This window comes from Anomalospiza imberbis, chromosome 20, assembly GCF_031753505.1.
Source record: "Anomalospiza imberbis isolate Cuckoo-Finch-1a 21T00152 chromosome 20, ASM3175350v1, whole genome shotgun sequence".
NCBI lineage: Eukaryota > Metazoa > Chordata > Aves > Passeriformes > Viduidae > Anomalospiza > Anomalospiza imberbis.
The window spans coordinates 11262335-11287986 of record NC_089700.1 but is presented as its reverse complement, the minus strand read 5'-3'; the positions used below and the strand labels follow the sequence as shown (position 1 = coordinate 11287986).

Sequence of the window (25652 nt, the reverse complement as noted above, 5' to 3'; positions counted from 1 at the left end):
AGTTTTTACTCAGTTTTGAAGCTCCTTCCTGATCACCACAACCCATCACAGTTTTATTTCCAGCTTGGAGTTATTACCTGACCACCATTTTGATGGGATACACACCAACTCTCAGTCTCTTCTGTTCAGGTATATTGTAGGATATTCGTCCACTGCTGTTGGATATCTCTGTGTCAAAATACACCCACCTACCCGAAGATGGTTCAGTCATTATGAAGATATCCACCTGCAAAACCAATGAAACACTAATCTAGTATGGTCTTTTATCTAGTTGTTTTACCTGGATAGGATGATACATGGTTTTCTTTTAGTGCTTTGTCAACTACTACGAAATTATTTTTCCTTCTTCCTCAGAAAGTTAATTGTCTCCAGTAGGTGGTACAGCTGGATGGCAGGTTCAGAAATCACTGCACAGCACACTCACCACCAACCAAAGGAGATAGCCATAATCAGGTAAGAGATATGAGAGCTCAGAAAAAGGTCAGCTATCAGGAAAGCCCACTTTATAGTATATTTCTGCTGAAGTAGTAGGGGGCTAGTGACATTTCCCCTCACTGTAAGGCTTTCTCTGGCATTGTACATGTGTGCTATATTCAACAACTGTTTCAAGTAAAACTAAGAAAATGGATTACTCAGACTTCACCTTTTCACCTGTTAAAGCCACCATGTCCAGAGGTCCATACATAAAGCGCCCAACTAGTACCTGAGGACCATCTTCTGCTGCAATGACATCATTAGCTCGGTGATTAGCAGTCACATTCTGAAATAAGAGCAGAAGATGGGAAGGGTACTGTTCATTTTTGTCACAAGGCTGCTGTCTCTGTTTTGTTATGAACAGTGACAGAGAAACACAGTCCTGGACAGTATGTGATAAACCAAGATGAAATTGCCCATATTCCCTAACCATTAATCTGCCTGCTTCTGGATTAAGTTATCAGTTTTCAGCTCTTTAGTGATTTTCAGTTATGTAAACTTACTCGGGGAGATCAAACTCCATTTAAATTTCTGCCAAACCCATGTTCCATAGCTGCCATATATATTTGGAGTTAAACTTACCCTCAGTTTGACATGTGTCCTTTTGCGTAACCATTTTTCTCGGGGATTGGATGGACTTAGTGTTTCTGGATCCAGGTTGTCATTTTCCTTGAAATTTACATTTTCATACCTCATCACCTGAAATTATATTAATATTTTAATAAATAGTGTGTAGCCTGGGAAGTCCCGGTACTTGGCAAAGAAAGAGAAGTTACACTGCTGCCCCAGTTGAGTGACACTGCAGAGCCAAAAGCACAATGGAAGTAGACAGGTAACGCCATATGTTCACAAAAACTGCACAAAGAAACTGCTTTCACTCTGTTGGCCAACACTTAATTTCAAATACTGATTGAACAGCTTTTTCATTCACAGCAGAGCCTGCACATTCCTCCAGAGAAAATGGTGAAAACATTAGGATGGTATCAAGTGATAAGTCACATTGTGTTGATTATGGTCTGCACAGTCAGTAAAGCAGCATAAAACCACAGAAGCATTGTTTAATGTCCTTTATGTGGCAGACATCAGACTCCTGACTTCATCTGGATTGATTTTCTACACATCTACTCAGAGAGAATGTTTCTCATCCCTTTTGAGTACTACTGCTTCAGTAGGTGATAGGCAGAGACCCACAAGGACCCACTGAAATCCAACTTATGAACATGCAGAACTTTATTAAGTCATACACATTCTTACAACCTAAATATCATACATTTACCAAGAAACTTTTGTGTCCAACTCAGATTTCAGGACACAACCCACAGAATTCAGAATCCGGGTGTGAGTTATGCCACATTGCAACTGAAACCAGAAGCCCTGTCTCACTGAAATCTGTGGGTTGTACTTACAATCACAAACAGCTATTTTGAACGAGAAATAGATTAGCAAATTTTTCAAGTTGAACACCTGCTTTTCTGTGCTGAAGTTTTACAATCTCGGTGCCCTTGTTAGAAGAGTGGTCTAGAACCATTTCAAAAGATGTCTTATATGAAGTCTCTTGAGTAAAATCATGCTGCAATCAGAGTCAGCAAAGCAGCTGGCTTGCAACAAATTACAGTAATGTTGAGAAGTAAGCATGATTTTTAACAAATTGGCATAAATTCTATTCGCTAGAGGTAATGTGCAGGCAATGTATGCAGCCACGGGGCATTCAGGAGCCATTAGTCTTTATTCTTAACCCCCAACATGGGCAGAAGATCCAGACTGTACTGGATCTTCTGTACTCACATACTGCTTTAGAGACATGTTCTAAATGCTTGAAAGGCTTATTAAATTCTAAAAGTTTCAATGTGCTTACAAGGCTAGGAAAGTGTCCTGTAAAGGAGAGACTCAACTTTCTTACAGAAGCAGTACTTTCAAACTGGTTTACTATCAGATGTATGCTAGTAATTTGATACTTAATAGGGAGATAGGTAATTATGTAAGGCTGGAGATAGCATATTCCTTACAAAACAGCACAAAATGAATATATAATACAGGGTTAGACTGATCTGGGGCACAGGAGGGGTGAGATATGCATAAAGGCACAATATTACTGGTCACAAAGTCAGCAGTGCTAATGGTGGGTTCACTGTCCCCTTTACCTCTCCAATAAATCCAGATCTGTCACTCCTAAATGCACTTGTATGTGATGCATCCACACTTAGCCATCTAACTGACCTAAAGATTTAAAGACTGACCCTTGGAAAATGCAATTAACAATCACAAGGTTATCTGCTGCAGAGAGAGAAAAAAAAGATCCGTTACCTGTCTTAAGATGAAGGCCACAACATCTGTTGATTCCCAGTAGCTGGCATGAAAGAGATGTGGCAGGGCCACTGTTGGAAAGGCTGTCAGCACATCTGGACAATACAAGGCATAATCTATTCGTTTCGTTCCCCACCACTTTGCAGTAACTACAAAAAATGAAACAAAATAGCATAACATTTCTGTATCAATAAATTTCTTGCTCTCTTTAAGCTAGATAATGGAATTAGGCTTTCTGCTTTCTTAATCTTGACATTTTAAGTCTGTTAAAGGTATCTATCATTCACAAAAGTACAGTTTTTACTGACTGCATCATCACTTAACTGCCTGACATCTAAAGAGCTCTTATGGGTCCAAGTTTTGGGAAACAGAAATCACCTCAGCATGATCCCCACTGCTTTCTGGTCCATGGAAAACGTACAGTGAAAGACTATTACTTTTATGATCATGTTATAGGGTAAGAATGGCAAAGGCCTCCTGAACAGTGAAGCAAATATTGAGAGAGAGAGAGAGATATACATACATACATATATACACACACACACGTATGACTATAGTCCATAGCAGGGCAATATAATGATTTATAGCACTTCTAATTTTGAGTAACAAATCTTACCTACCTATACTGCTTCATGCCTGGAACATGATCATAAACCCCTGTTACTATGAAACTCCTGTGGCTATTTATGAGTAACACCATAATAAAAAACTGTGACTTCTTTTCTGTTACTTTATCTATCTAATTACAAACAGAAAATAAAGATAACTTGCGTTATGAAAAATTGCAGAAACTTGGCCTATCCTCATTCTCCCCAAATTCCAAGCAGATATCTTTTCTTTTCTTAATCAACTTTTTCACAGAAAAAATGTGAAGGGAAAGGCTGTTGTCATATCCAGTAGCACATGGCACCAAGCTTTACTCACTGTTGGTGAGGCATGCTGATGGCAAGCTTTCAGTTGACCCGGAGTTTTCACTGTTTGTGCTGGCCAAGCTCAACTTTCTAGTTTTCCCTTGTGGTTGATCAGAAGTATTTGGAGATTCAGGACTCTCCTGAGAGAAAGGTATGTTCAAAGAGCTATTCTCAAGGAACAGACCACTGTGATTATGGAGAGCATCACCTGCAGGTTACAAAAATGAAAATAACAATTAAAAAAAAAGGATGCACACCATGGTTTTGAAACTGGTGTTTGAGTGTGTATCTTATTTCTTTGTTTATTCATTTATTTTTAAATGCACAGCTAATGAGCGTTTTCCTGAATAATATCACATTTAATGCCCATGGATGAAACTTCCTCCTTCAGCGTGAAAATAGTATTACATAGCATGACTATATGGAGAAAGCACACACCCTACTGCCATGAAAATGCAATGGCAGCTGGGTGCTTTTGGCCTGGATCTACCAAACTCAGTAGTGATGCTGGAATGCTATTTTACTTCACACTCAACCCTACTCATTTTAAAGTCACTTTCTGAAAAGAACTACATAGCCCTGGGAGTCTGTGATACTTCTCTGGTCCTCTTTCTGACATGAACAAAATGTCCTTTTTTGCATAATGTGACAAGTCAAAGATACTTCATGCCTAGATGATTTTTCCTTATTTTCTATTAAATCAAAAAAGCACAATTCCTTCTACTAGCACCTTGGTCATTCACCCCTTCCTCTTTCTTCCCCAGAAATCAATCTATTTCTGTTTTTTTTTTTTCCCTGCATTCAAATCTTTATTACCAACATAACTATTGCTTAGTAACCCACCTAGGAGAAGTGCAGTCAAGACTGCTCAGTGGTCTGATTTGTCCTAGTAGATATCTAGAACAAACCAACCACAAGTGACCAAAAGGAACAACATGTGAAGATCTAGGCAAAGGTCAGCTAATTGCAAAAATAAATTGTTTAAAATGATAGTCAAAGACATGGAATTTTCCAAGTGACACTTCAACTAGAGTAGTGGTATTACCTTCAAACTCCTCTTTAACACAACTAGTATCATAAACCTCATGCATAAGAATAATTTTTTCTTAGATATCTTCTTTGGTTCCACACTTGCTAAGTATGTCTGTGCTACTCAGTCCCAGATGAGTTTTTAGCATGCTGGCACATCACTACTTCAAATTCTCTTGAGCTGTATAAGGAGAGAACACTTAAGAGAACTACAGGCAATGAGAGCTATGAAATCAGGCACTATACCTAACTGGTGAGATCTTCCATCCCCTAGTGGGTATCTCTGGTACCGTGGGACACTGAATGGAGGAAGAAGATGGAATTTTTTCTCCAACAATGGTTCGAGTCTGCAGGCAGAGGGGTCAGCAGAGTGAAAGAAGCTGTAGACTTGGCTGCAGGCTGGTCGGACCTGGCATACTTGGATGAGAATGAGACAAAGAGGTCAGTATTGTGCTTTACAATTTTCAAGGAGTCTGTACAGAAACATAGTTAAAATGGTCTTCTGCAAACTCCAGATTAGCACACAGCTGGCCAAATTGAACTGTTTCCTATTTCATATGTAAAGAACACTTCACTGCACAGGAGTTTACAGAGACATCACAATCTGATATGCAGGCACACAGGAAATGTGAAGAGCAGCAGAAGAGAAACAGAAGGAAGCAAGAAATGAAAAAGAATTTTTCAATCTTGTAAATATATTGAGCATTACAGCTGTGATGCTCAGCACTTCAAATATATACCAGCAAAACAGTCTGATGGGCTTGTGTCATCCCAAGGACTTAAACCTAGGGGACAGCATAGGTTTTCCCTTATATTATAAAAACTGATTCTCACAAAACAAATAAATAAATACATCTGAATTTTACTTGTCACATTTTCAGGTAGCTTGCTACTTTTCATTTCAGTAAAGAGGACACCTCAACTAATTTCCAACTGTCTGCATGATAGATTTAAATTTGTCTGTTTTCCTCTCAACTGTGTCACAATTATCACTTTAAAAGGGGATTCTTTTATCATATGCACCTCTAAAGACTAATTATGCTTCAAGTATACACTGCTCACCTCAGAATGTGTTTGAAATGCCCATCAGTTGAGCTGCTTTCAAAGCATACTCCTTTGCAGGATACCCGAGGAAGGATGGAAGTGAGAGCTAATTTGAAGAAAATAGTTTAAAATACTAGTAATTAACATGAAAATTTCCTTTCAAAGTGCCTGGAGGGTAGCAGAGCAGAGACTGGGGAAAGGACTGGCTAGGAAAAAAAAAAACCCTTGTAGTTCTCAATTGTCTCTTCTCATAATTGCCACAGATTTTCTCCCTCGCCTGATAAATGAATGCGTCATTTCCTATAAAGATGCCGTGCTATCCAAAGCTCATACCATGTGAAGAGACAAAGCATGTGCTGAATAATGAAAAGTAATCTTTTAACTGAAAAACTTTAAAAATCCAGATGCTTTAGAAATAAAATTTTAAAAATCCTCTCTGTCTAAGCCTAGTGATCTGTCTGATCACTAGGCTCTGTTACTAGAGAGGAAGAACGGCTCACAAGCAACACACCTGAGGGCCAAACCCACCCACGGAGCCAGACATGAACAAGAGGTAATGCTGAACCAAGCAGAGATGTTATTTTTGGTATTGTCTTCAAGGACTGATCCCTGGTGAAGTGTGAGCTTCATGATGTATGACATGGAGCATATAATTAACAGCAGAACTTACCATACACTTTTGTAAGTGAGCAGTGACATCCTTGGAGCAATCCTCATCACCTCAATCCCTATCTACATTAACATTCCCATCTCTTAAAGGAGGAAACTTACCTCACTCCCTGACTTTAACTAGGCTCCTTTATTTACCTCTTTTGTGTGAGCCTCTTTGTTTACAAAGGTCTTTATGCATCCTGTATTTTAACGTCAAGAAGAACTTACCATCCAGACCAGGCAGAACCGTGTTCCTCATGGCCAGCACCAAACCAAGCGGTGATCCAAAAAGGAAGAAATCAGACACCTCAAATTCAAATCGGCCCAGATTTACTTCTGAGAGACTGGAATCCACAGGAGGAAGGTCTGCACCATCTTTCAACACACTTGAGTGGATGCTGAACAAAGAAAATACTGAATCAAAAATAATAAAGAGGGCATTCAGAAGAAAAGAACATTCCCAAAGCAGGATGCTTAGAAAGCAACACACCTTAAAATTGTAAAATTATATTGCAGTATAGCAGCCATGATTTTCAGTGTGGCTATTCAGTAATTTACTGCCTTCAACATACAAGAGCTTCCTGCAATTATTCTACACAATACTTGGTAAAGCTTTGCAAGGACCACGAATATTCAAGATTACTGTTTTAAATATAACACAGTATTTCTTCAATGAAAGAACCTAAAAGTGACTGACCATACAAATCTTCATGTTTTCAGTTGCAGACAAGAGAAAAACAATCATTCTGTCTCAGAGGAAAAGCAATCTACAACACATTGATATCCAGAAAATGCAATGGTTTCAAAAAGAATGCAGAATAGTCAATGAAAACAAAGGACATTCAGTCAAAGCAAAACTATAGAATTACCTTAATCTGCTACTAAGAAAAATGCCAGACTTGAAGTAAAGCACAGTAGTAAGTCTGCCTATACTCAACTCGAGCAGAACTGAAACTTCAACACACAGCAAGTCTTCCTCCTCTGCATCACTCACAATGAAATAAAGGAAATAGGACGACAGATAGAGGAAACAAAAGCCTGAATAGTTCAGGTAAGTAAAAAAACAAATAGCTTAGAACCAGCAGGAACAATGAGACAAAGGGAATGCTTATGTTCCCATCCCATGTATTTCAAAGGCTTTTTAGGATAAAGGAAAACTAAGTTAACTTCTTCCCCCAGTCCCCTCCTCATTTAAGCCAAATGTTTATGCAGGTCTTTTTTTTTGTTGTTGTTTTAAAGCTGATCGGAATAGCTTATAGACCAATGGGAGCACCTAAAGCAATTATCTCACTACGGAATAATAAAAATCCTGAAAGAGAAGTCAGAGGGGTTGTTAGAAATAAATTAACAACAGAAATTTACAATTATAAAGTATTTATCCATCTTGTTTTGAGTGGGCTGTACTGAAGAAATAGAACTTTGTGGGTTCACTTTTGCATGTTCAAAACCCTCACAACTGAATAAAGATTAAATAAAAAACTCTCCAGATGTATGTTCATACTAGACCCACTAAATCCATAGTTTTCTTTGAGGGAGAGACAAGAACTTTAAGCAAACCTCCAGAAACATACCACATCCAATAACAATGCCCCTGTGCTCTGGTGCTAACAGGTTCCTTTCAACGGCCAGCCCATTTCTTTTACCCAGGCATTGGCCACTGGTTACCTGGACAGGAAGGCATGATGCTGGGTTATGGTATCACAGTCGTAAGTGGATGAGTCACTCTGTTTCCGAGGCAGTGGTGGCCTTTGCTCCTCCTCCTCCACGATTCCCGAGATGTCAATATTGCTTTTGCTCAGGTGTTTGCTGTCACCCAGACTGGAGTCTTCTGCTAAGAGTGGATTATCCTTCAGAAAATGAACAGAGCAAAGGGAAGATTTAGACAGATAACAAAATACAAAAGAGCTTATATAAAATGCCTGCACTTATACATATGACCTCACTTAATCCAACAAAGGGTGGAAGGGATTAAAAATTTCTCTTTACAGTAGAAGGACAGAGATGAAGACTAAATTTCCCTTTAAGATAATAGCATAAAAGTCAGAAGAAGAATCAGGAATTTGAAGGTAGAGCAGTCGTGAGGGATGGAAAGAAGTAGTAATACAAAAGCTTTAACTCTCATGACTTCATCATTCTTAGAGAATGATAAATATCATAAGGTAATCAGAAGGGGTTTTACCTGAGTACACAAAATGCACATTACAACATTAATGACCTTGCTCATCATGTTCCATGGATATGGGATCTGACTTTTTAAAAACGTTAGCTTCTGCAGGATGCAAGAGGAGACCGGTGGTAGTATATCCTTAAGATTATTTATTTATTGTTAATTATTACATTATTTTTCATTTCCTCCAGCACTTCTGCAGCTTGCACCAGTATATAAAAGAAAAGAAAGGAGAAAAGAAAAGAGAAGAAAGGAGAAGAAAAGAGAAGAAAAGAGAAGAAAAGAGAAGAAAAGAGAAGAAAAGAGAAGAAAAGAGAAGAAAAGAGAAGAAAAGAGAAGAAAAGAGAAGAAAAGAGAAGAAAAGAGAAGAAAAGAGAAGAAAAGAGAAGAAAAGAGAAGAAAAGAGAAGAAAAGAGAAGAAAAGAGAAGAAAAGAGAAGAAAAGAAAAGAAAAGAAAAGAAAAGAAAAGAAAAAAGAAAAGAAAAGAAAAAAGAAAAGACCCTACTTTAAAAGCTAACAGGTAAAGCCTTCACTATTGATTTCTGTATATCATAAAACTGAAGCTGACATTTTTAACAGCAAATTTTTGATACATGGGCAGAATCCCATTCTATCATGGCAATTTACCAAATCCTTAAATTTCCTCTGGTTTATATGAAGCTGATTTCCTCCATGGAATGCATCTATAGGGTTTCAGCTGTGTGAATTTTTTTCTCTTCACCTGGATGCTGCTGATGCTTCCTCTCCTGCTACTGTTCCGACTCTCATAAGCTGTATTAGAATTATAGCAGATGGCATCAAAGCCCAAAATTCCTCCAATGCAGTCACCTATAAGACACACCTGAAAAAAAGATTTTTTTTTTGGAGATATAGCAAGTGTTTTCAAAAGAGACAAAAAACATTACAGTACTGCAGAGGAATTTCTTACTTCATCCCCTTGTTACTGGTTTTAACACTATGGTTTATATTACAGCTGCTTTTGCTACTTTCTTTTATCACCAGAAATATGCCCTGTGCGAAGAATATCTGTCCCAGGGACTATTTTGATGAGTGGGACTTCGGCCAAATAGATTAGAACTCTTCCAGCTGCTTGCAGCCAGATTCTGGCTCGATAAGACCAGATCATTGAATAACCAGTGTCACAAAGATTTCAAGCCTCTTAACGTTTCCTTCAGTGTCATACAGGGGAGAGAACCTTACAGACTGGCATTCCCCTGTGAGGACAAGGGAACAAAACTTTAAAATGAGGTATTAAGCAGAGAGATTCCCTCTTGCTTCACATTTAATATAAACATAGAAGCTACCTTCAAAGTATGGATCTGACAATTCAAAATACATACGCTACTAAAACTGGGAATTCAGGAGTAATTTTATGATACACTAGAATCTCCCTCACAAGCCAATTCCACTGAACACCTCCCCATCCCACACAAGATTATTCTTTCTCCCTGTTCCCCTGTCCATGTCCGAGCATGAGTAACAGCTTGATAACGTGCTCCAGCAAGCCTTTCCTAATGATGATCAAACGGAAGCAATTGTCTAATCTGTTGTTCCCAAATCTGATTAGCATAACAGAAGATATTACAAACCTTAACTTACTTCTAAACTTAATTCAGCTTGACTACAACACTGAACTACAAGTTTTGGATACAGGATGTTGTGCATGTTTTCTCTAAAGTGAAGAATGTTAGGAAAAGCAAGTTCTTCAAGATGCAGGTAGGGAAAAATCTCAAACTCTTCTGAGTGCATATCCATGTAGCACTCTTCCTGTATTGACTACATTTCTTATACTCAACTGATTAAAAAAACACTTTAAAAAATAAAATAAAATATCAAAATACACTGAGGCGATATCTACCCTAAGGCATTTCTGTTTCTAAAGTTGTATACAACTGAACAGCATGCCAATTCACTCTTTGATTTTCAAATTCCTCTGCTGCATAATGAAGTCCACAAAAAGATTAAAATCTTATGATACAAGTAACCTTAATAAAATTAACAGCACTTTTTGTAGGGAGTTGGCAATATCTTCTCCAATTTACTACTGTAACTACTTTGATTTACTACTACTGTGTTTCTAATCCTCATTATTATTAGCATTAAGGTGAGTTCATTTGTTCCACATAATATATAAAATCAAAAAAGGCAATCTCTGATTTAATGAACTTGGAATGCAAATTGACAGAAGAGACAAAAATATGAAAGGAAAGATTCACACGGGGTGCATGTCAGGATACATGATATTCAATCAGTACAGGGCTTATTCAGAGTCAGAGCTGAAATTTCTATCTAAGGAAGAAAGCAAAGCACTTTAGAGAGCACAGAGAAGTCACTTCCATTTTAGCTGTGCTGGTAGTTGATGGTAAAAATTCTGTGGAACATACAGAGGTCGCTCCATGACCTCAGGAAAATCAATGAGGTCACTGAGGAAATGGGACATGGATGACGCTGGCCAGGCCCAGGGCCGCTCTAACCGAGCAACCGAGGTCAAGCAGAGTCTTCCACAGTAAGGAACATATCTTATTTGTAAACCACAAGAGAGAGACTTTTTTGTAGCTTTGTCAAGGGAAATATCGTAACACTACAGTTCTATTGAGAAAGTTTTCCTATTACTTTTGTAACTGGTATCATTGTGCTTTACATAATTTCACCTTTCATAATGTTCTGTCACTGCAGCTGGGCTGGTTTTATGCTTTAACCAAGAACAGTTTAGTATGCATAGTAAAAAATGGCTTCCAACCAAATTTTAGTTTAAAAATACTGATTTATCACAGCATAATCTTATTTGTGCCATGGAAAGGAATGTGTGTAGTAAGAGTACACTGTACTCTATTAAATGTATTTTCTTCTTTTTCTGAAGTGTGGAGGCCACTGTACTTAAAGGAAGTGCATGTTTCTGGCCATTGTAGATGGCCCCATTACAAAATAGTATCAGTAACTCACATAGGGTATCAATATCATATTTCTAAGAGAAGCAGGAGGTTTTGTAGACTAAAGGTGGTAAAGCAGGAACAGCAACTGACAGTTACTGTCAGTTGAAAGAAACCTGTAGGTGACTTCACTGGTGTGCAGGTCACAGCAGAAAAATCAGATTATTTCCCCAGAATTAGACAGGAAATCTGCAACACTGCTAGCAACTGAGTATTTGTCTTCTATCTTTCCTCTATTGCTTTATTACTACAGTGATGGAGGCAAAGAAGAAATAATAGTTCAGTATTGGATTTCTTAGGATCTTAAAGGTGTCCCAATTTTTCCACCAGCTGTGTCTGAAGAACTCATTAACACAGATAATAATTTGTCTCAGGCTGGCATGCTTGTTCACTACGTACCTCGCTTACTGTACCATAGCAAAGGAAGAGGTTAGGAGTCAAAATGCTTGTGGGAGAATGTATATAATCTTCCCCAGCTGAGTAAATCCACGTGAGATAGTGCACAGGATTCCAAAAGTGCCTGTCTTGTGCTGGGCATGGAGAAGGCATTTTGTGTAGGTGATCCCATGCTAACATTTATTCATCACATTTGTAGTGTCCCACACTCATAACTCAAACTCCTGTCAACATAATGGCTTGAAACCAAACAGCCTTGCTCTGAAGAAATGTTACTTTGGTATAAGAGAAAACAGTCCTACCTGTCCATTAAAACCAGCCCCATCAGTAGATTTGAGAAAGTCATTATAAACTTGATTGGCTCTACTGATCACCATAGCAACTGCATCCTGGTACTGAGGAGATGAAACAGCCAGCAAAGGCAAGGCAGCCAGTGGGATGTGGTCTTCACTGCTGCTGAGACAGCTCTCATCATAGCTGTAGGGATTTAGGCTAGAAAAGGACGTGTTATCAGGAAAACTGTAAGAGGCAGCACACAGCATTAGAGAATGAGCAATTGCTAACAGAAATGGGTTGGGCCACTGCAGTTCACAATGAGCAAACACAGGAAGGATCATTTTCTCAGAGAATTCAACTCCTTAAAAAACAAAAGCATTACTGCTTTAGGTGAATGGGATCAAACTAGAAGGCATTTCTGTAGTTAAACACACTTGCTGCAATTGTTCTACATACAACTAGACATAATTTTAAATGGCAATGACATGATTACATTTCAGCTTTTGTTCCCCCCCCCATATAATAACTCACTACACCAGAGAGCAGAATCCAACCATCACAATGGAATAGTTTCCTAGAACACAAGTGTGACAGGTGTATTGTTCAAAAGCATATTAAAACATTTTTACCAGTGTCCAATCTTTTCAAATAGATTAAACAAAGCTGCACACATTCTGAAATCACAGTAAATGTTTGCACAGTAACATCTGGCAAAAAGGAGATTAGTTAATTGAAAATGCAACCTTAAATTCGATAGAATGTCAGCTTTAGTGGATGTGCACCCTGCAAGTTTCTCAGTAAGTCTGTCGATCATGTCTTGACTGATTTTTACTGATGAGTAGGAAAACTACTCAGAGAGCTAAAGATGGAAGGCACATCCGTGTGTGCCAGATTCTTTTAGAGTAAATTGACTGTCCTTTAGAGATTAAAGAAAAGTCAGAAGTATTTTGGATAATGCAGCACATCTAAAGTCCATCCAAAAGTCATAGACAGAGAACTTGAGCAGTATTTTGTATTCCTTTTTTTGGGAACTTGGTGGACTATCACAGTATTTAAAAGCAAGCTGCCTGAAAAGGAATTAGTCTATATCTTTGCTAAAACTCATATCCTTGAGACTATTACCAGGGTAATAGAGGAAGAACAGAAAATTTTCTGGTCTGTGTTCATGTTCTGAGACTTACTGGACATTTTCACATTTGCCTCTGGCTGAAGAACTCCAGTGACTTGGTATTTTTCATCCAAAGTAGTAAAACAGTTTCTAGGTTCTGGAGCTCAGCTGGTCTGCCAAGCTGTGTCAATTTACCAATTAACACAGGTTCATTTTGCCAGCTGATTAGATCATCCAAATGCACAGCAGATACATCCTTATGAATACTAACTCAAAAATTAAAACTGAACCTTCAAAATCTACATAAAAAGCCTAATTTGCTAATAAAATTGGTAGATTACACCTCAGAAAGGGAAAGGAAGGAATCCAGGAGAAAAAAATCCAACATATTAAATGAATGCTTGAAATAGAAAAAAATACCTGCATATGTTTTTGTAATAAAAATAAGATGCAAACAATATTCACAAGACAACTATACAAACCAGTGCCAATGGAAAAATAAATAGCTGGCAATTTACTGGATTTTTATCCCCATAGCTAAAGAAATGTAGATAAAATTGACATAAAGCAATTATTGTCAAGAAAATCAAACACAGTTAAATGGCTTAGAAGTGAGGGTTTGGGTTTTTTAATTCCAATATATTTTATTGTAAAGGTTTAGCCACGGTGACCTCCATTGTTATTGCCAACACAACACAAAGGAAAGAAACATTCATACCACCGAAAAAATGTATGAAAGAGATGAAGTTGTCTGTCACAGGGGACAAGCTAAGTATTAGTGCTGAAGTTCAGACAAACAGGCAAAATATCAGTATTAGTGCTGAAGCTGAAAAGAGCACAAATCTTGTTATCTTGAAAATCATCAGGTTGCAAACATCGAAGACTTGCACAAAGGTTGGAGATGGAGACTGAAATCACACAGAAGCAGCTGAAATCACTAAGCGCCTGAGAGAGAAAGTCACCAGTGCTAGAGCCTAACACCTCCCTGATGAAAGGCAGCAAATGACTCAGCTACAAGCCAGGTCTGATCTTCGGGTAAGAGCACACCTGGCTCTCAGGGAAGAAGGGACTGATGGCGCAGTGGCATTTCCAGCAGAAATAACTGAGAGGGGGGTGAGGAGAAAGCAGAGGGGAAAGTCACCTATATGGTAACACTTGTTTGGATAACTACCATGTAATACTTTTTTACAGATATGGTTTGGTTATCTGCACTCGAAAAACTCCCCAACACACCCTTGCTGCCCTGACCCCTCAGGGCCCCCCTAGGCTTCACCATGGCCTCGCTGCTCTGCTGTGGGCCCAAGACAGAGGCGTATGGGCACGTCCTCAGCACCTGGGCATCGTGATGCTGGTGAGAGGCTGCTGGGAGGTACCTGGGGGGACACTAGCAGTGGGCTGGAAGTGACCCAGAAGGGTCATTGAGTACGACTCTCAAATGAATGGCCCATTGAAGGACCGAACCCACCGTCTTGGCATTAGTAGCACCATGCTCTGATCAACTGAGATCATTTCAGGACCACCTTAACACGCACTATTGCCTGCACCTTCAGAAAATGGAGACTACATTCAAAGCTCATAAGAAATCTTGTACCACTGCTTAGTCAGTTATCTGGCTCATCCTCAATTAAACACTACAGGAATTAAAACCACCCTTCTTCGACCACAGTTTGCTAAATGAAATGTTTATCACACCTTTATGTTCCACAGCTGAACTCTGGAGCTCTGGCTATGAAAGCTGCTGGCAAGAAGCTACAGAAATGTGAGAGTCGGGAACTGTCTCTTCTTTTGTCAGCCCCGAACAGGTACATGTCAAGTAGCAACACACAAGAACATATCACTGCAATACTAATCTTATACCAGTGCTCAGAATTATTCTATAGAACATTCAAATATCCCATTTGGCATTTTTCAGTCTGGGCGAATACTGCGTGCTGCAAGAAGAGGAAATAAAGAAACAGAGAAAGAAAGTTGGAGTTGTGCTCATTTGGGCCGCCAGCACACATTCTTTCTCTACTCTACCAGCTCTTCTTCCAGATAGCTGAGACTTGTAGGCACTGAGTTCTTTGAGTGCACATAACTCTCAAGGGGTAAAGAGGAAAAAGCCCTGTTCACCAATGGCCCAAATGGGCAAAGATGACCTTCCAAACACTCTTGGATGTTTCACCTCTTCTTGTATCAGACCTCTTGCTTTACAGAGCAGCACCTTGGATATATACACACTTCTTTCCTGGTTTATTTCCACATTGCAAATTATGCAAATGAGGTTGTTTCTGTGATGTAAACAGTAAGGCACAACTTCCACCAGTTTGGTCTGCACCCTGCCACCTCCTCTTCTGATGTGCCTGTCACAGGTTTAAGTCCAGCTAGTATTTCAGAACTTTAATGTATTTCCCATCTCTCCTCTCTAACTGCCATCTGGACAGTAGGCATCACCATTCCTTCATCTTACTGCTCAAAATATGGTTGTAGACCTCCTCAACTCTTCTGTAGGGTTTTCTGCTCTACATGAGCTTCAAATGTAGCCCTGGGCACTATACTGAAATAATAAAGACTCTAAAAGCAACTATCACTTAGGGAAGCCCCAGACAAAACCAAGAGAAGTGTCTCTTTGCTTAGAAAAACAGAAATCAAGAAAATCTGACTCTTTCCTCCCCTCACCAGAGTTCAACAGTTAATCCTGGTTTGCACGTGCAGAAAAATTGACACAGGAGTATGTGTTTCTTTCATCTTTCTCTATTGTGCCATTTAAAATATTTATATCTTGGAAAGTAATGTTACTTGAAAATATTCTCTCATTCAATGAGTGAATTTCAAGACTGAAAAAGCAGCTGAGGAAGAGCCACTTCTGAAGTGGATACACCCAATAAGAATGTATTTTAAAACAACTTCATCCACTTAGAAAAGGATGAAAGATCATTGCAAGTCTTCCAGCCAGCAGAAGACTAAGAACGAATCACAAAATTTCATTATGAAATATACAGGTCACAGAAAACCATTCAAAAACACAATACATAACCAAACACCTGGAAATGCAAATCAACTTACCTGGAAACAAGAGAGAAAGCTGCTGAACAAATTGCTGGGCAGGGAACAAGTCTCATTAAGATGTGGCCCAAAGAGGCAGGGAAATGGGCTCGGGTCACTTTCTCAAACACAGAAGTGAAGGTGTTGATGTCTGCCAGCTTGCTGCTGTGGTCTCCACTTCCAGTGTCTAATATGTTCCCCCCATGTAGGATCAAAATTAACACATGAGTTTTGCAGTTCTGGTGTTGAACTCCTTCCTGTGAGAAAGACACAAAATAGGAAAGGAGGAGGCATTTTTATGGACTTTGTTAGTTTACTTGGTGTCAACATTAGCAGTGATCCTTTTTTTTCTGCCACCCCCACCGTGATAATTTTTTGACATTTGCCTTCACTGGAGTGGGTGGGGGCATGTGTGTGCACGTGCGCGTGTTCTGTGTTCCATTTAATTCAAGTATGTCTGAATCACATAGAGCCCACTATGCTCTGACAGAAACCCTGTGCAGCACAGATACAGGTTTCAGATCAACAAAGATTAAGACAGCTTTGTGTACATCAGAAGTTACTTTAAATACTCTGAGACTGGATAAAAATTCCAAACTCCACAGGCAGCGTAAGCAATTATCTGTCTAGGTATCCTAGTGATTGCTTCATTTACTGGCAAGGTTCTCATTAAAATCATCCCAAGTCCAAAAAGACAAATTCCTCAGCCAATGAAAACATTCAGCAAAAGCAGATGATATCTCAGACTTTTGAGTCTGGTAGTGTCTTATAAAAATGAAAGACACTTACTGAAAAAGTAAAAAAAATGCATCATTGCTGATATCCATAAAACTTACAAACAAATTTATGAATATGTGAATAGTTGCATACACAGACAATAAACAGCATGTTTTGTACAATAACCAAGATGTTTCCTACTTGAAACTAGAAAAGCATTTTGAATGTCTCACAATTTCACCTTTTTTTTCCTCTTTACCCCTTGACACTCATGTGCACTCCAAGAACTCAATAACAGATTAAAAGATTAGATTTTTTGTTGTTAAATCTTGACTGCTATTTTTCTTCTCCACTTTGGATGACAGGATTCCTGAAGATTTCTAGTTCCTGACCAAATATGAACACACTGCAAAAACAACAGTAATGTTTTTTGTCTAAGGATCATTAAATGCTAGATTGGGTGATTTACTCAGAATCAGGCAATGTTTTGGACAGTTTAATCTTAAGTTCTGGAATGAAGGGAAATGGGTAACTTTAGCACTTGTATTATGGTGACAGAAAATGACTGAAAATTAGAGAATTGTGGGTTATTCCTGTTCAGCCCTGTTCCTATCTCTGTTCAGCCCATGAATATTACTACCCAGTAGAAGTATTCATTCTGAAGGCATTTTGCTGACCTGACTTGTATCTGCTTAAATACAGGAGAATCATGCAAGCATTTTTCTGGTTCCACTTTTCCATGCACTGATTTACAATTTCCTTCTCCATAAGGTTTCATTCCAGTTTTCAGAAGAGAAATTTAATTCCCTTTAAAAGCTAAATGTAGTTCCTTCCATGGACAACGCCTGCTTGAAAATAAGCAGCACTGCTGAGGAGTTAGTGGAACTAAAAGCTTCAAAAAGAAAAAAATCAAGTGGGTTAATATTGCTGAAGTCGCTGGTATGAGAAGACTCTCAGCTTAATTTAACTGGTGTCTTTCACAGGAAGACTCCAAGGGAATAAAATTAATTTGTCTCTCAGTAGTAGCTCAGCCACGACTTAGACAAGGTGCTCGAGGACTAATTGACTGGAGTCAATCAATAACTGTCATAATTTTAAGGGGGCTGTAGGACTGAGTTCTTCGAAAATGGTAGACATTTCCATTACCTGTCTATGTGTGGACAGAGGACCTTAATCAGTTTTCTGGAAGGACCACATGTTGAGATTCTTTCCTGCTTCTAAAAAAAGGCAATTCTGTTATTATCAAATTCATGACTGCTGCTGAATCTGCTTCACAAAACCTGAATTTCCAGTCAAGTACTAAACAGACATAACAATTTCTCTTCAGAAAACTGAGTCCTATTTCCACCTGAGTAAGTAACGTCTAAAAATCTTGTGATGATTTTCAGTGATTGCACGTGCACCTACTAAACAAGGGAAAAACACACTAAGACATCAGATGAGTTTACAGTTACATAACACAGTATGAGAGTATTTCCACACATCTACTCCTTGAAAATCAGCACAGCTTGTTTTATGAAACAATCTCACCTCATTGTCCTCATGTATTTCAATACTGCCTTGTGCAGGGAACCTTTGTTTTCTTAAAGAGGTTCTATATAATTCACCTGAAAGGAAAAGAGACGTATTAGTCATATAAATATTGGTCTGTTACATCTTTTACAGACATCTGTGGAGGTAAGGCACATTTGATTTCAACACAGAAAGTTCTGTTCACAGGAAATCCTGCAGACAAACAGAACAATACACGTTCTCCAGCAATTCAGAGAGACACTAAGCAAGTTCTACATCTCTAGCTTTGCCTGAAGTAACTTGTTGCCCTGTCTCTTCATGTGGAGTACATGAGATCTCAAGATCACCACAAGACGAAAGCCAGGTGAAAGGAAAAACACTGAGTGATTCAACACCCCAAAGCAGGCATGAAAGACATGGGTTTGATATATGACCAAAAAAAAAAGCTTGTACCCTGAATCTAGGAGAAGACAATTTGTATGACCATTCCTAAACTTCTGAGATCATGAGGTAAAGTTCGAACCCAAACTAAGAACCAAGACAGGTCCTCTTTTTTTTTTATTACACAGACCATTTCAAATACCCCTAATATTTTGCCATGCTAATTAGGGAGAGATTTAGAGGAGAAAAAAAACCAAAAAAAAGAGAACTTGTGCTGGCTACAAAGCATAAAGAGGTGATAGTCCCCAAAGAAAGCTGCTATTTCCATTATCACACTCTCATGAGAAATGATGCTGTTTCTTGCCATCTGCTTCACTATTGCTAGCCCTTCATAATGACAAATCCGTCATAAGAAATATGTTCACATGAAGGCTGTGACATATGCTTTCTATTAACAAATGAGAAAGAATACTGTAAATATACTGCAGATGCAGCTTTGCAGACTGCACTGTTTATAGGAAAATAATGGCATGCATCACTGAGTCCAATCCTGCTCTGAAAATCACAGCATGAGATAGTTCCTGTGTTGAGTTCCACAGTTTCTTCATTGAATGAGTCTTACACATACACACACCACCAGATCTCGTAAATGACTACTACAGAGCACAAGACAAGAAGAAACACACAGGATTTTGCCGCAGATCTCAACTCAAAATGCTCTCCAAATCCAGTTAAAAGACCAGGCCAGATGGGAAAAGTATGATTTCCAAAAGGGAAGGGGTTGGCACGTAGTGACAACGTGCTTATGAACACAGCTACAGGAATAAAGAACTGACATTTCACTGTGAACTCCAGGAAGGTAAAGGACAGTGTCCCCAGAGAGAACTGTGATGAAAGGAAACACCCTTGTTAACACCACAGACTTTTGTAAGTCAGTTCCGGCTCTTTAGCAAGCAATGCAAAAGCATAGAAAGATGAAAAGCAGAGCCACATGTAAATACACTCATGAAGTTGGGCACCAGCAGCAAAGGAACCCTAGCAATGCCAGGCTTGGCACTACTTTTCATTCTTACAGAACTCAGAAATTTTAACAGCAACACTTCTTGCACCTCCCTAAGCAGAGACAGGAGAAGGAAGTCCAGAGCACAAAGCACTGAAGGCTCCTACACTCCAAACTGAGCCATGTTGTACTGGCCTGTGTGAGCTATGGTATACACCAACAGCTCCACCCTCCAGTACTCTACCTCCACCACTCCAGCCAACACTATAAGCCACTAATGCATTAAATCATGTCACAGGCACTTTCCCGGTACAATATAATAATCCATAAAATAAATGATTAAATTGAAATAATAAACTGAAAATAATCAAATTTAAAAGAAAATTTTAAAGAATCGTGATCCCTCCACATGCATTTCTCTTCTCAGTGTAACATACAACAAGACCTGTGCTAGTTAGCAAGTGCTATTACCGTCTCTAGTTGTTGAATAGCTTTGGTACAAATCAAAATGAGAACAACTTCAACTCACGTTGTTTTTCCTGTAGAAAGCCAGATGAGCAAAATGCAGACTCTTCACCTGCAGAAGAAAGAAACCACAATGTAAACTAAAATTTCTTTCCATGAACATCAAGTCCTTTACTTTTTCTCCTGTGTTGCTGTAAATATTTTGCAACTGACTACTACTAGGCTGATTTCCAAAACCCCCAATTAGCTTCCATGGGAATAGATCAGCACAGACACACTTGACAACTGCTGGAATCCAGTAATCAAAATGGTTATGCTAGAAGCTAGATTTTGCTCTTGATTTCAAGGTATCATAAGCAATGAAACATATACGTAGGTAGGGAGGAATCTAGTTGATAGAGGAATGTAGGTAGGAATCCGTTTGATAACCTGTAGAATTATCCACTGAATTTCTTAATAACTAAGAATTGGCATAACTTACCTAGTAATACAAACCAGATTCTTATTACAAATATTTAATTAGCAGCTGTTTAAAGAATATTTCTGTCCTTCCATTCCCTCCCATAGTCCACCCACCCAAGGAAAGTTGCAAGTACTCAGATCTAAATTCAAAAACCTAATATACAGCGACATAAGGATATAGGGAAAAAGGCCTTCCTATAGATATAGTGCCCCTATGGCACTCTGGCCAGCACTACCATGGAGGGTAAACACCTTTGCCATCATATGACCGTGACAAAACCCAAAGGTATCACCCTACCTCTGCCTACATCTACCCTCAAAGCTGGGATAAGAATACAGGTCTCTCAATCCCTTCTCTAAGTTCTTTCTTCGGAGGCGCAGGCAACATTTACTTTTTTTCCCAGAACCTACCTACCACTTGAGTACATTCACACATGCGACAGACATAGCACGCTGCTCCTGGGGCACAGCCTGGCTCAACAACAGAGGCAACATCCTGTGGCATGTGTTTGGTATCAAAGAACAGAATAGCAAATGACAAGGACCAGGGAAGGTGGTGGACCTCTGTGATACGTGAGTAAAACTGCACGTGCTGCCGTTGCCTGCCCACTGATTTTCTTGTGTTCAATGAAAGCTTCTGCCTAGTGCCTAAGAAGACTCTAGAACTTGTCAGCACTGTCCCTGAATCTCATGAAATAAAAATACTGTTATGCTAAATCCAACTAGAGTTAATACATAAAGAATAATAGGAATGTTTAACTCCACAGATGGATGCAGCAGTACAAAGAAAGAGCTCTGCAACTATTCTCTATTTTTTCAGGTGCTCCAACTATCACAGTTGACAATTTGGTTTTGAAGGGAATAAAAAGAACAGAAAAAATGACAGGCTTTTCATATACAGCAAAGAAATCTCCTTTAGTCCATTCTTTGTGCAAGCTGTACTTGCAGTACAGTGCCATGCCTTACCTTTGAGGAATGAAAATCATATTTTCAAATTTCATATACAATCTCTTTCATTTACAGTTCCTTGCCAGGACAATTCACAGACTGTTGTTCTGCCAAAGAAGTTGGGTCACAACTGCTACCTGCTTTCAACTTATTAGGGAAGAAATATTAACTGCAAGAGCTCATAGAGAGAGGCATTGCTGAGACAAAGCAGCCGTCAATCACTCCCGTGGGAACAATGTGTGAAGCTCACAGGAATGTGAGAGCTAAAGGCAAAAACCAGACCTCCATGCCAAGGGCACAGACCAGCCTTCTGGAGGGCTTGTATACACAATTCCACAAATGACAACATGTAAAACAATGGGTTTCATGAAGACAGTTCCTTCCCATGGAAGGAATTTGAGTGGCTGTGCAGATAGAAACCCTCCATCATAAAAGAACAACTCTTGATAGAAACTGAAGACACACGTCCACTACAGAATGAAAATTAATTTTTATTTGGTAGGTTTAAGAAACAGGCAGTTACTTTTTTTATTTTTCATCACACAGTAAATTTAACATATTCTGAACAAAATGCCATTTCTCTGACCCAGAACTGAAGGATGACCTGCAATTAGTCTTATTTGCATGCTACTAAGAAAAATAAAGTAAGAAAAAATCAGGAAGGTGTTTTTTGGGCAGTGTTGAAATCAGAATAGAAGCCACCTTATTTTCCCACAAGACATTGGTAACACCAGTAGAAATAACCGTATCTATTCTTCAGAGAAAGCAGCTGCAGGTAAAAATAAGATTCACAAAGTTACCTTTAAGTGTCACGCTGTGGTACATAGCCATTACACAAACATTAGATTTGTGGACTGTAGCCATTACACATCCATGTAGCTGTGCTCCTGAGATGTCAGAGGGCATTTTGTACAATTCTTGACTCTTGTTTTGCTCTCGCCTGGGATTACATCAATAATGGGTTCGGCATCAGAGGACAGCACAGGAGAACAGAGTAATGTGCCTCAGCACCAAGGAGATACCAGGGGAATTGTTCTCTTCTTTCTTCCCTCACACATCCAGTCTTGAAATACTGGCCAAAAAAGTGCCAGCAAGCTTTATGGTATACACGACTTTCTGCATTCTAATAATCTGAATTTGTGTAACAACATAACCATACCACCGAAACAAGCAACATTGATGCTCCTCTTTAGAACATGACTTTCACTTCAGCAAGAATCCTGGGAAAATTAACTTCTGAAGAGAAAAATCTGTTAAGTATTTTCTTAAATGCCGTAGCAAATGTAACACTACTGTGAGCATAGATATGTCAAACTTGGGAAAACAGAGGGACAGGAAAGGAGGCGATATACCTACAGATGGTATGATCCTCTCCATGGGAATGGCAGCCAGGGAACTCTAGGCTCAATGAATATGATGCAAGAACACATGCTGATTTCAGCATGTGGACCGGATCTCATACAGATTAGAAAAATGAAAAGGGAGACACTGCAAGGGAAGCAATGCTCTCTGCAGCAGAACTCAGCTCTCAGCTACAAAATATCTTAGGAGGTAGGTTAAGCTTCCTCCATTTTGCATGCATTTTCTTAGCTGTATTCTAGAATATACAGCATCACAAAATTAAATTACCATAGTTGCACAGCACTAGTAAACTGCCCTACTATAAACCACCAACAATTTGCAGAAATCCAATCCACTCCTTCTCTCTAAAACCAGCAGCTAGAAGGAAAATCTGCTCTTTATATGAGCAATCTGATGTGTTTTGGGATCCTGATGACTACTGTAGTTTCCATCCTTCCCTTCTACTGTTCATTAAGCCAAATTTTCTGTTTGCCACTCTTCACATTAATAGGCAGCAGCAGATGCTATTGCAATAAATTTAATAGCAGCATAAACACTACAGTCAGCTATGTAAAAACACCACTTAATTAATTATGTGACTCCAGAAGGGCATGACGAGGAGGGGGAGATCACATGTTGCTGGAAGGAAGGAAGAGAGCAGTTTGTTTACACAGAACATTCAATGTGGACAAAATTAGGCAAGGCAGCCCTCAGACGAGAGAGACAGAGGAAGAAACACTAGCACAAGGTAAAACTCACAGCAGTCACGAGGGTGTAGAGATTTTTCTGTTATACTGAGTGTTTTGACTATTGTACAGATGTTGGAGAACCTCTGAGATGCATGGCAGGTATAACAATGGGGACTGAATGAGTAAGCTGATGAAAAATGAGACCAGATGAACTCACTAAAGACACCACAGTCTGCACCAGTCTTGCACAGAAGCACGGGTCTCCTGTGGGAGTTTAATGGATCCGAGTCAACAGCTTATAGTTTCAGACACTATGGGTTAGTACCCACATCACAACAAGTCGCTTAATAAAATATGTAAACTGTGCAACGCAAAAAATTAACCTTTCCCACTAAAGTGGGCAATCCTAATTCACACCCAATTTAGTATATCTAAATATTTTCTTTTTATTGCCTTGACCTAGTAATTAACTGTTTTTAAACATCAGAATTGCAAAATTCAACAAAACAAGACCAACATGGTCTTGCTGATTTATTTTATACACAGGAAAGAATCAAGTGAGAAATAAATATATAAACTTCACATCATTATACAGGGAAATTATACAAATACACAAATTATACAAGGAAGAAGAACAAGAGAAAAAAATCCAATCTTGCCTGAAAAAAAATTACCTTAAAGATCAAATTAATAGCTGCATTTCTGTCATACTTGGCAGCTAACTCAGGGCTGATTGTTAGCACCTTAGCATCACTCCTGGACAAAACTGCATTTAACCATTGCACAGGGAGCTGCAGGCTCTGCTTTGCTCCTAACCAAGCACCATATGTACACGTTTAAACACTGTACAGCCTTTATCATTGACTTAAACTGGGATTAATTTTATTTCACAAGAAAACAAAAGATGGTTTTCAGAAAGACTACAAAGTCTTTCCCCTGCAAAAACATCAACCTGAAAAATTATGTAGGTAAACTTTCCTCTTACACATAAGATTTGCACCTATTGTCCAACAACCCATCTGAATATTTGATGAAGAAAAATCTCCTGAAGTTAATTAATTACTTCTCTCTCAGAGTAATGCTTCTCCATAATACCAGAATAGTTATACTCTTAATTTGATGGAAAGACAAAGCAGTACTGTTCCACAGCCAAATTGTTCATGTCCTATAAAGTAATAAAATAACAATTACTTTCTCATTCACTTTCCTATCTCTACCTTGCTGTACAGGGCAAGATCATGTAAATTTTTGTAGCAGCTGTCAGTGTATCCCACCCTTCTGACTAGCACCATCTTACCTCGTGCATTACTTTGGCCTAACGAGAAATTCAAGAAGTCTGGGACAAGAAAAAGGCATTTTCATACATGCTTAATGCTCTGAAATGCTCAATACAATTTCTGGGAGCTTAGTGCACTGTGAAAAGCTACTCCTTCTGCAGTCTGCTCAAAACAAAACCAAACTTTCTCAAAACAGAACCGCTGTCATCAAGTTAAGTCTTTCTAGCAGCCTTGTGCACACAACAGAATACATCAATTCTAAGCTCCTGCCACATAGTCATATAGTTTAGCTTTATAGTCCTGTGAGGGGCAGGAAGTTAGACTTGATCCTTATGGGTCCCTTGCAACTTGAGATATTCTATGATTTTACAAATTAGCTTACTCCACAGATGTACATCAAACTTAACCAAAAACATGATTCTAGTCTTCCAGTTTTGTTCAGTGGCTTGTGGATATTATGAAAGGAGAACAGAAAGAGCAGTTGAAGGAATGAACAAGAAATTGTCCCTGACATTCTTAGAAACTGGCTGCTGCATTTATAAACCA

The 25652-nt window shown here is 38.9% G+C and overlaps 1 protein-coding gene across 5 annotated transcripts in view; it reads right to left on the bottom strand.

Annotated features, from left to right (window-relative positions):
- Positions 1 to 25652, bottom strand: part of PITPNM3 (PITPNM family member 3) — a 52621-nt gene that overhangs the window by 6853 nt on the left and 20116 nt on the right. For 3 of the 5 annotated variants that reach the window (XM_068210812.1, XM_068210811.1, XM_068210813.1), the window contains 12 exons: positions 18562 to 18638; positions 16336 to 16571; positions 12209 to 12398; positions 9302 to 9421; positions 8079 to 8260; positions 6642 to 6811; positions 4965 to 5135; positions 3703 to 3897; positions 2779 to 2927; positions 1057 to 1173; positions 644 to 760; positions 78 to 226 (listed from right to left, as the gene is read on the bottom strand). In XM_068210812.1, the coding sequence (XP_068066913.1) occupies positions 78 to 226; positions 644 to 760; positions 1057 to 1173; positions 2779 to 2927; positions 3703 to 3897; positions 4965 to 5135; positions 6642 to 6811; positions 8079 to 8260; positions 9302 to 9421; positions 12209 to 12398; positions 16336 to 16571; positions 18562 to 18638 (1873 nt within the window). Of the gene's footprint in view, positions 1 to 77; positions 227 to 643; positions 761 to 1056; positions 1174 to 2778; positions 2928 to 3702; positions 3898 to 4964; positions 5136 to 6641; positions 6812 to 8078; positions 8261 to 9301; positions 9422 to 12208; positions 12399 to 16335; positions 16572 to 17708; positions 17912 to 18561; positions 18639 to 25652 lie in introns of those variants that run through there. The other 2 variants (XM_068210815.1, XM_068210814.1) reach the window with 2 other exon arrangements.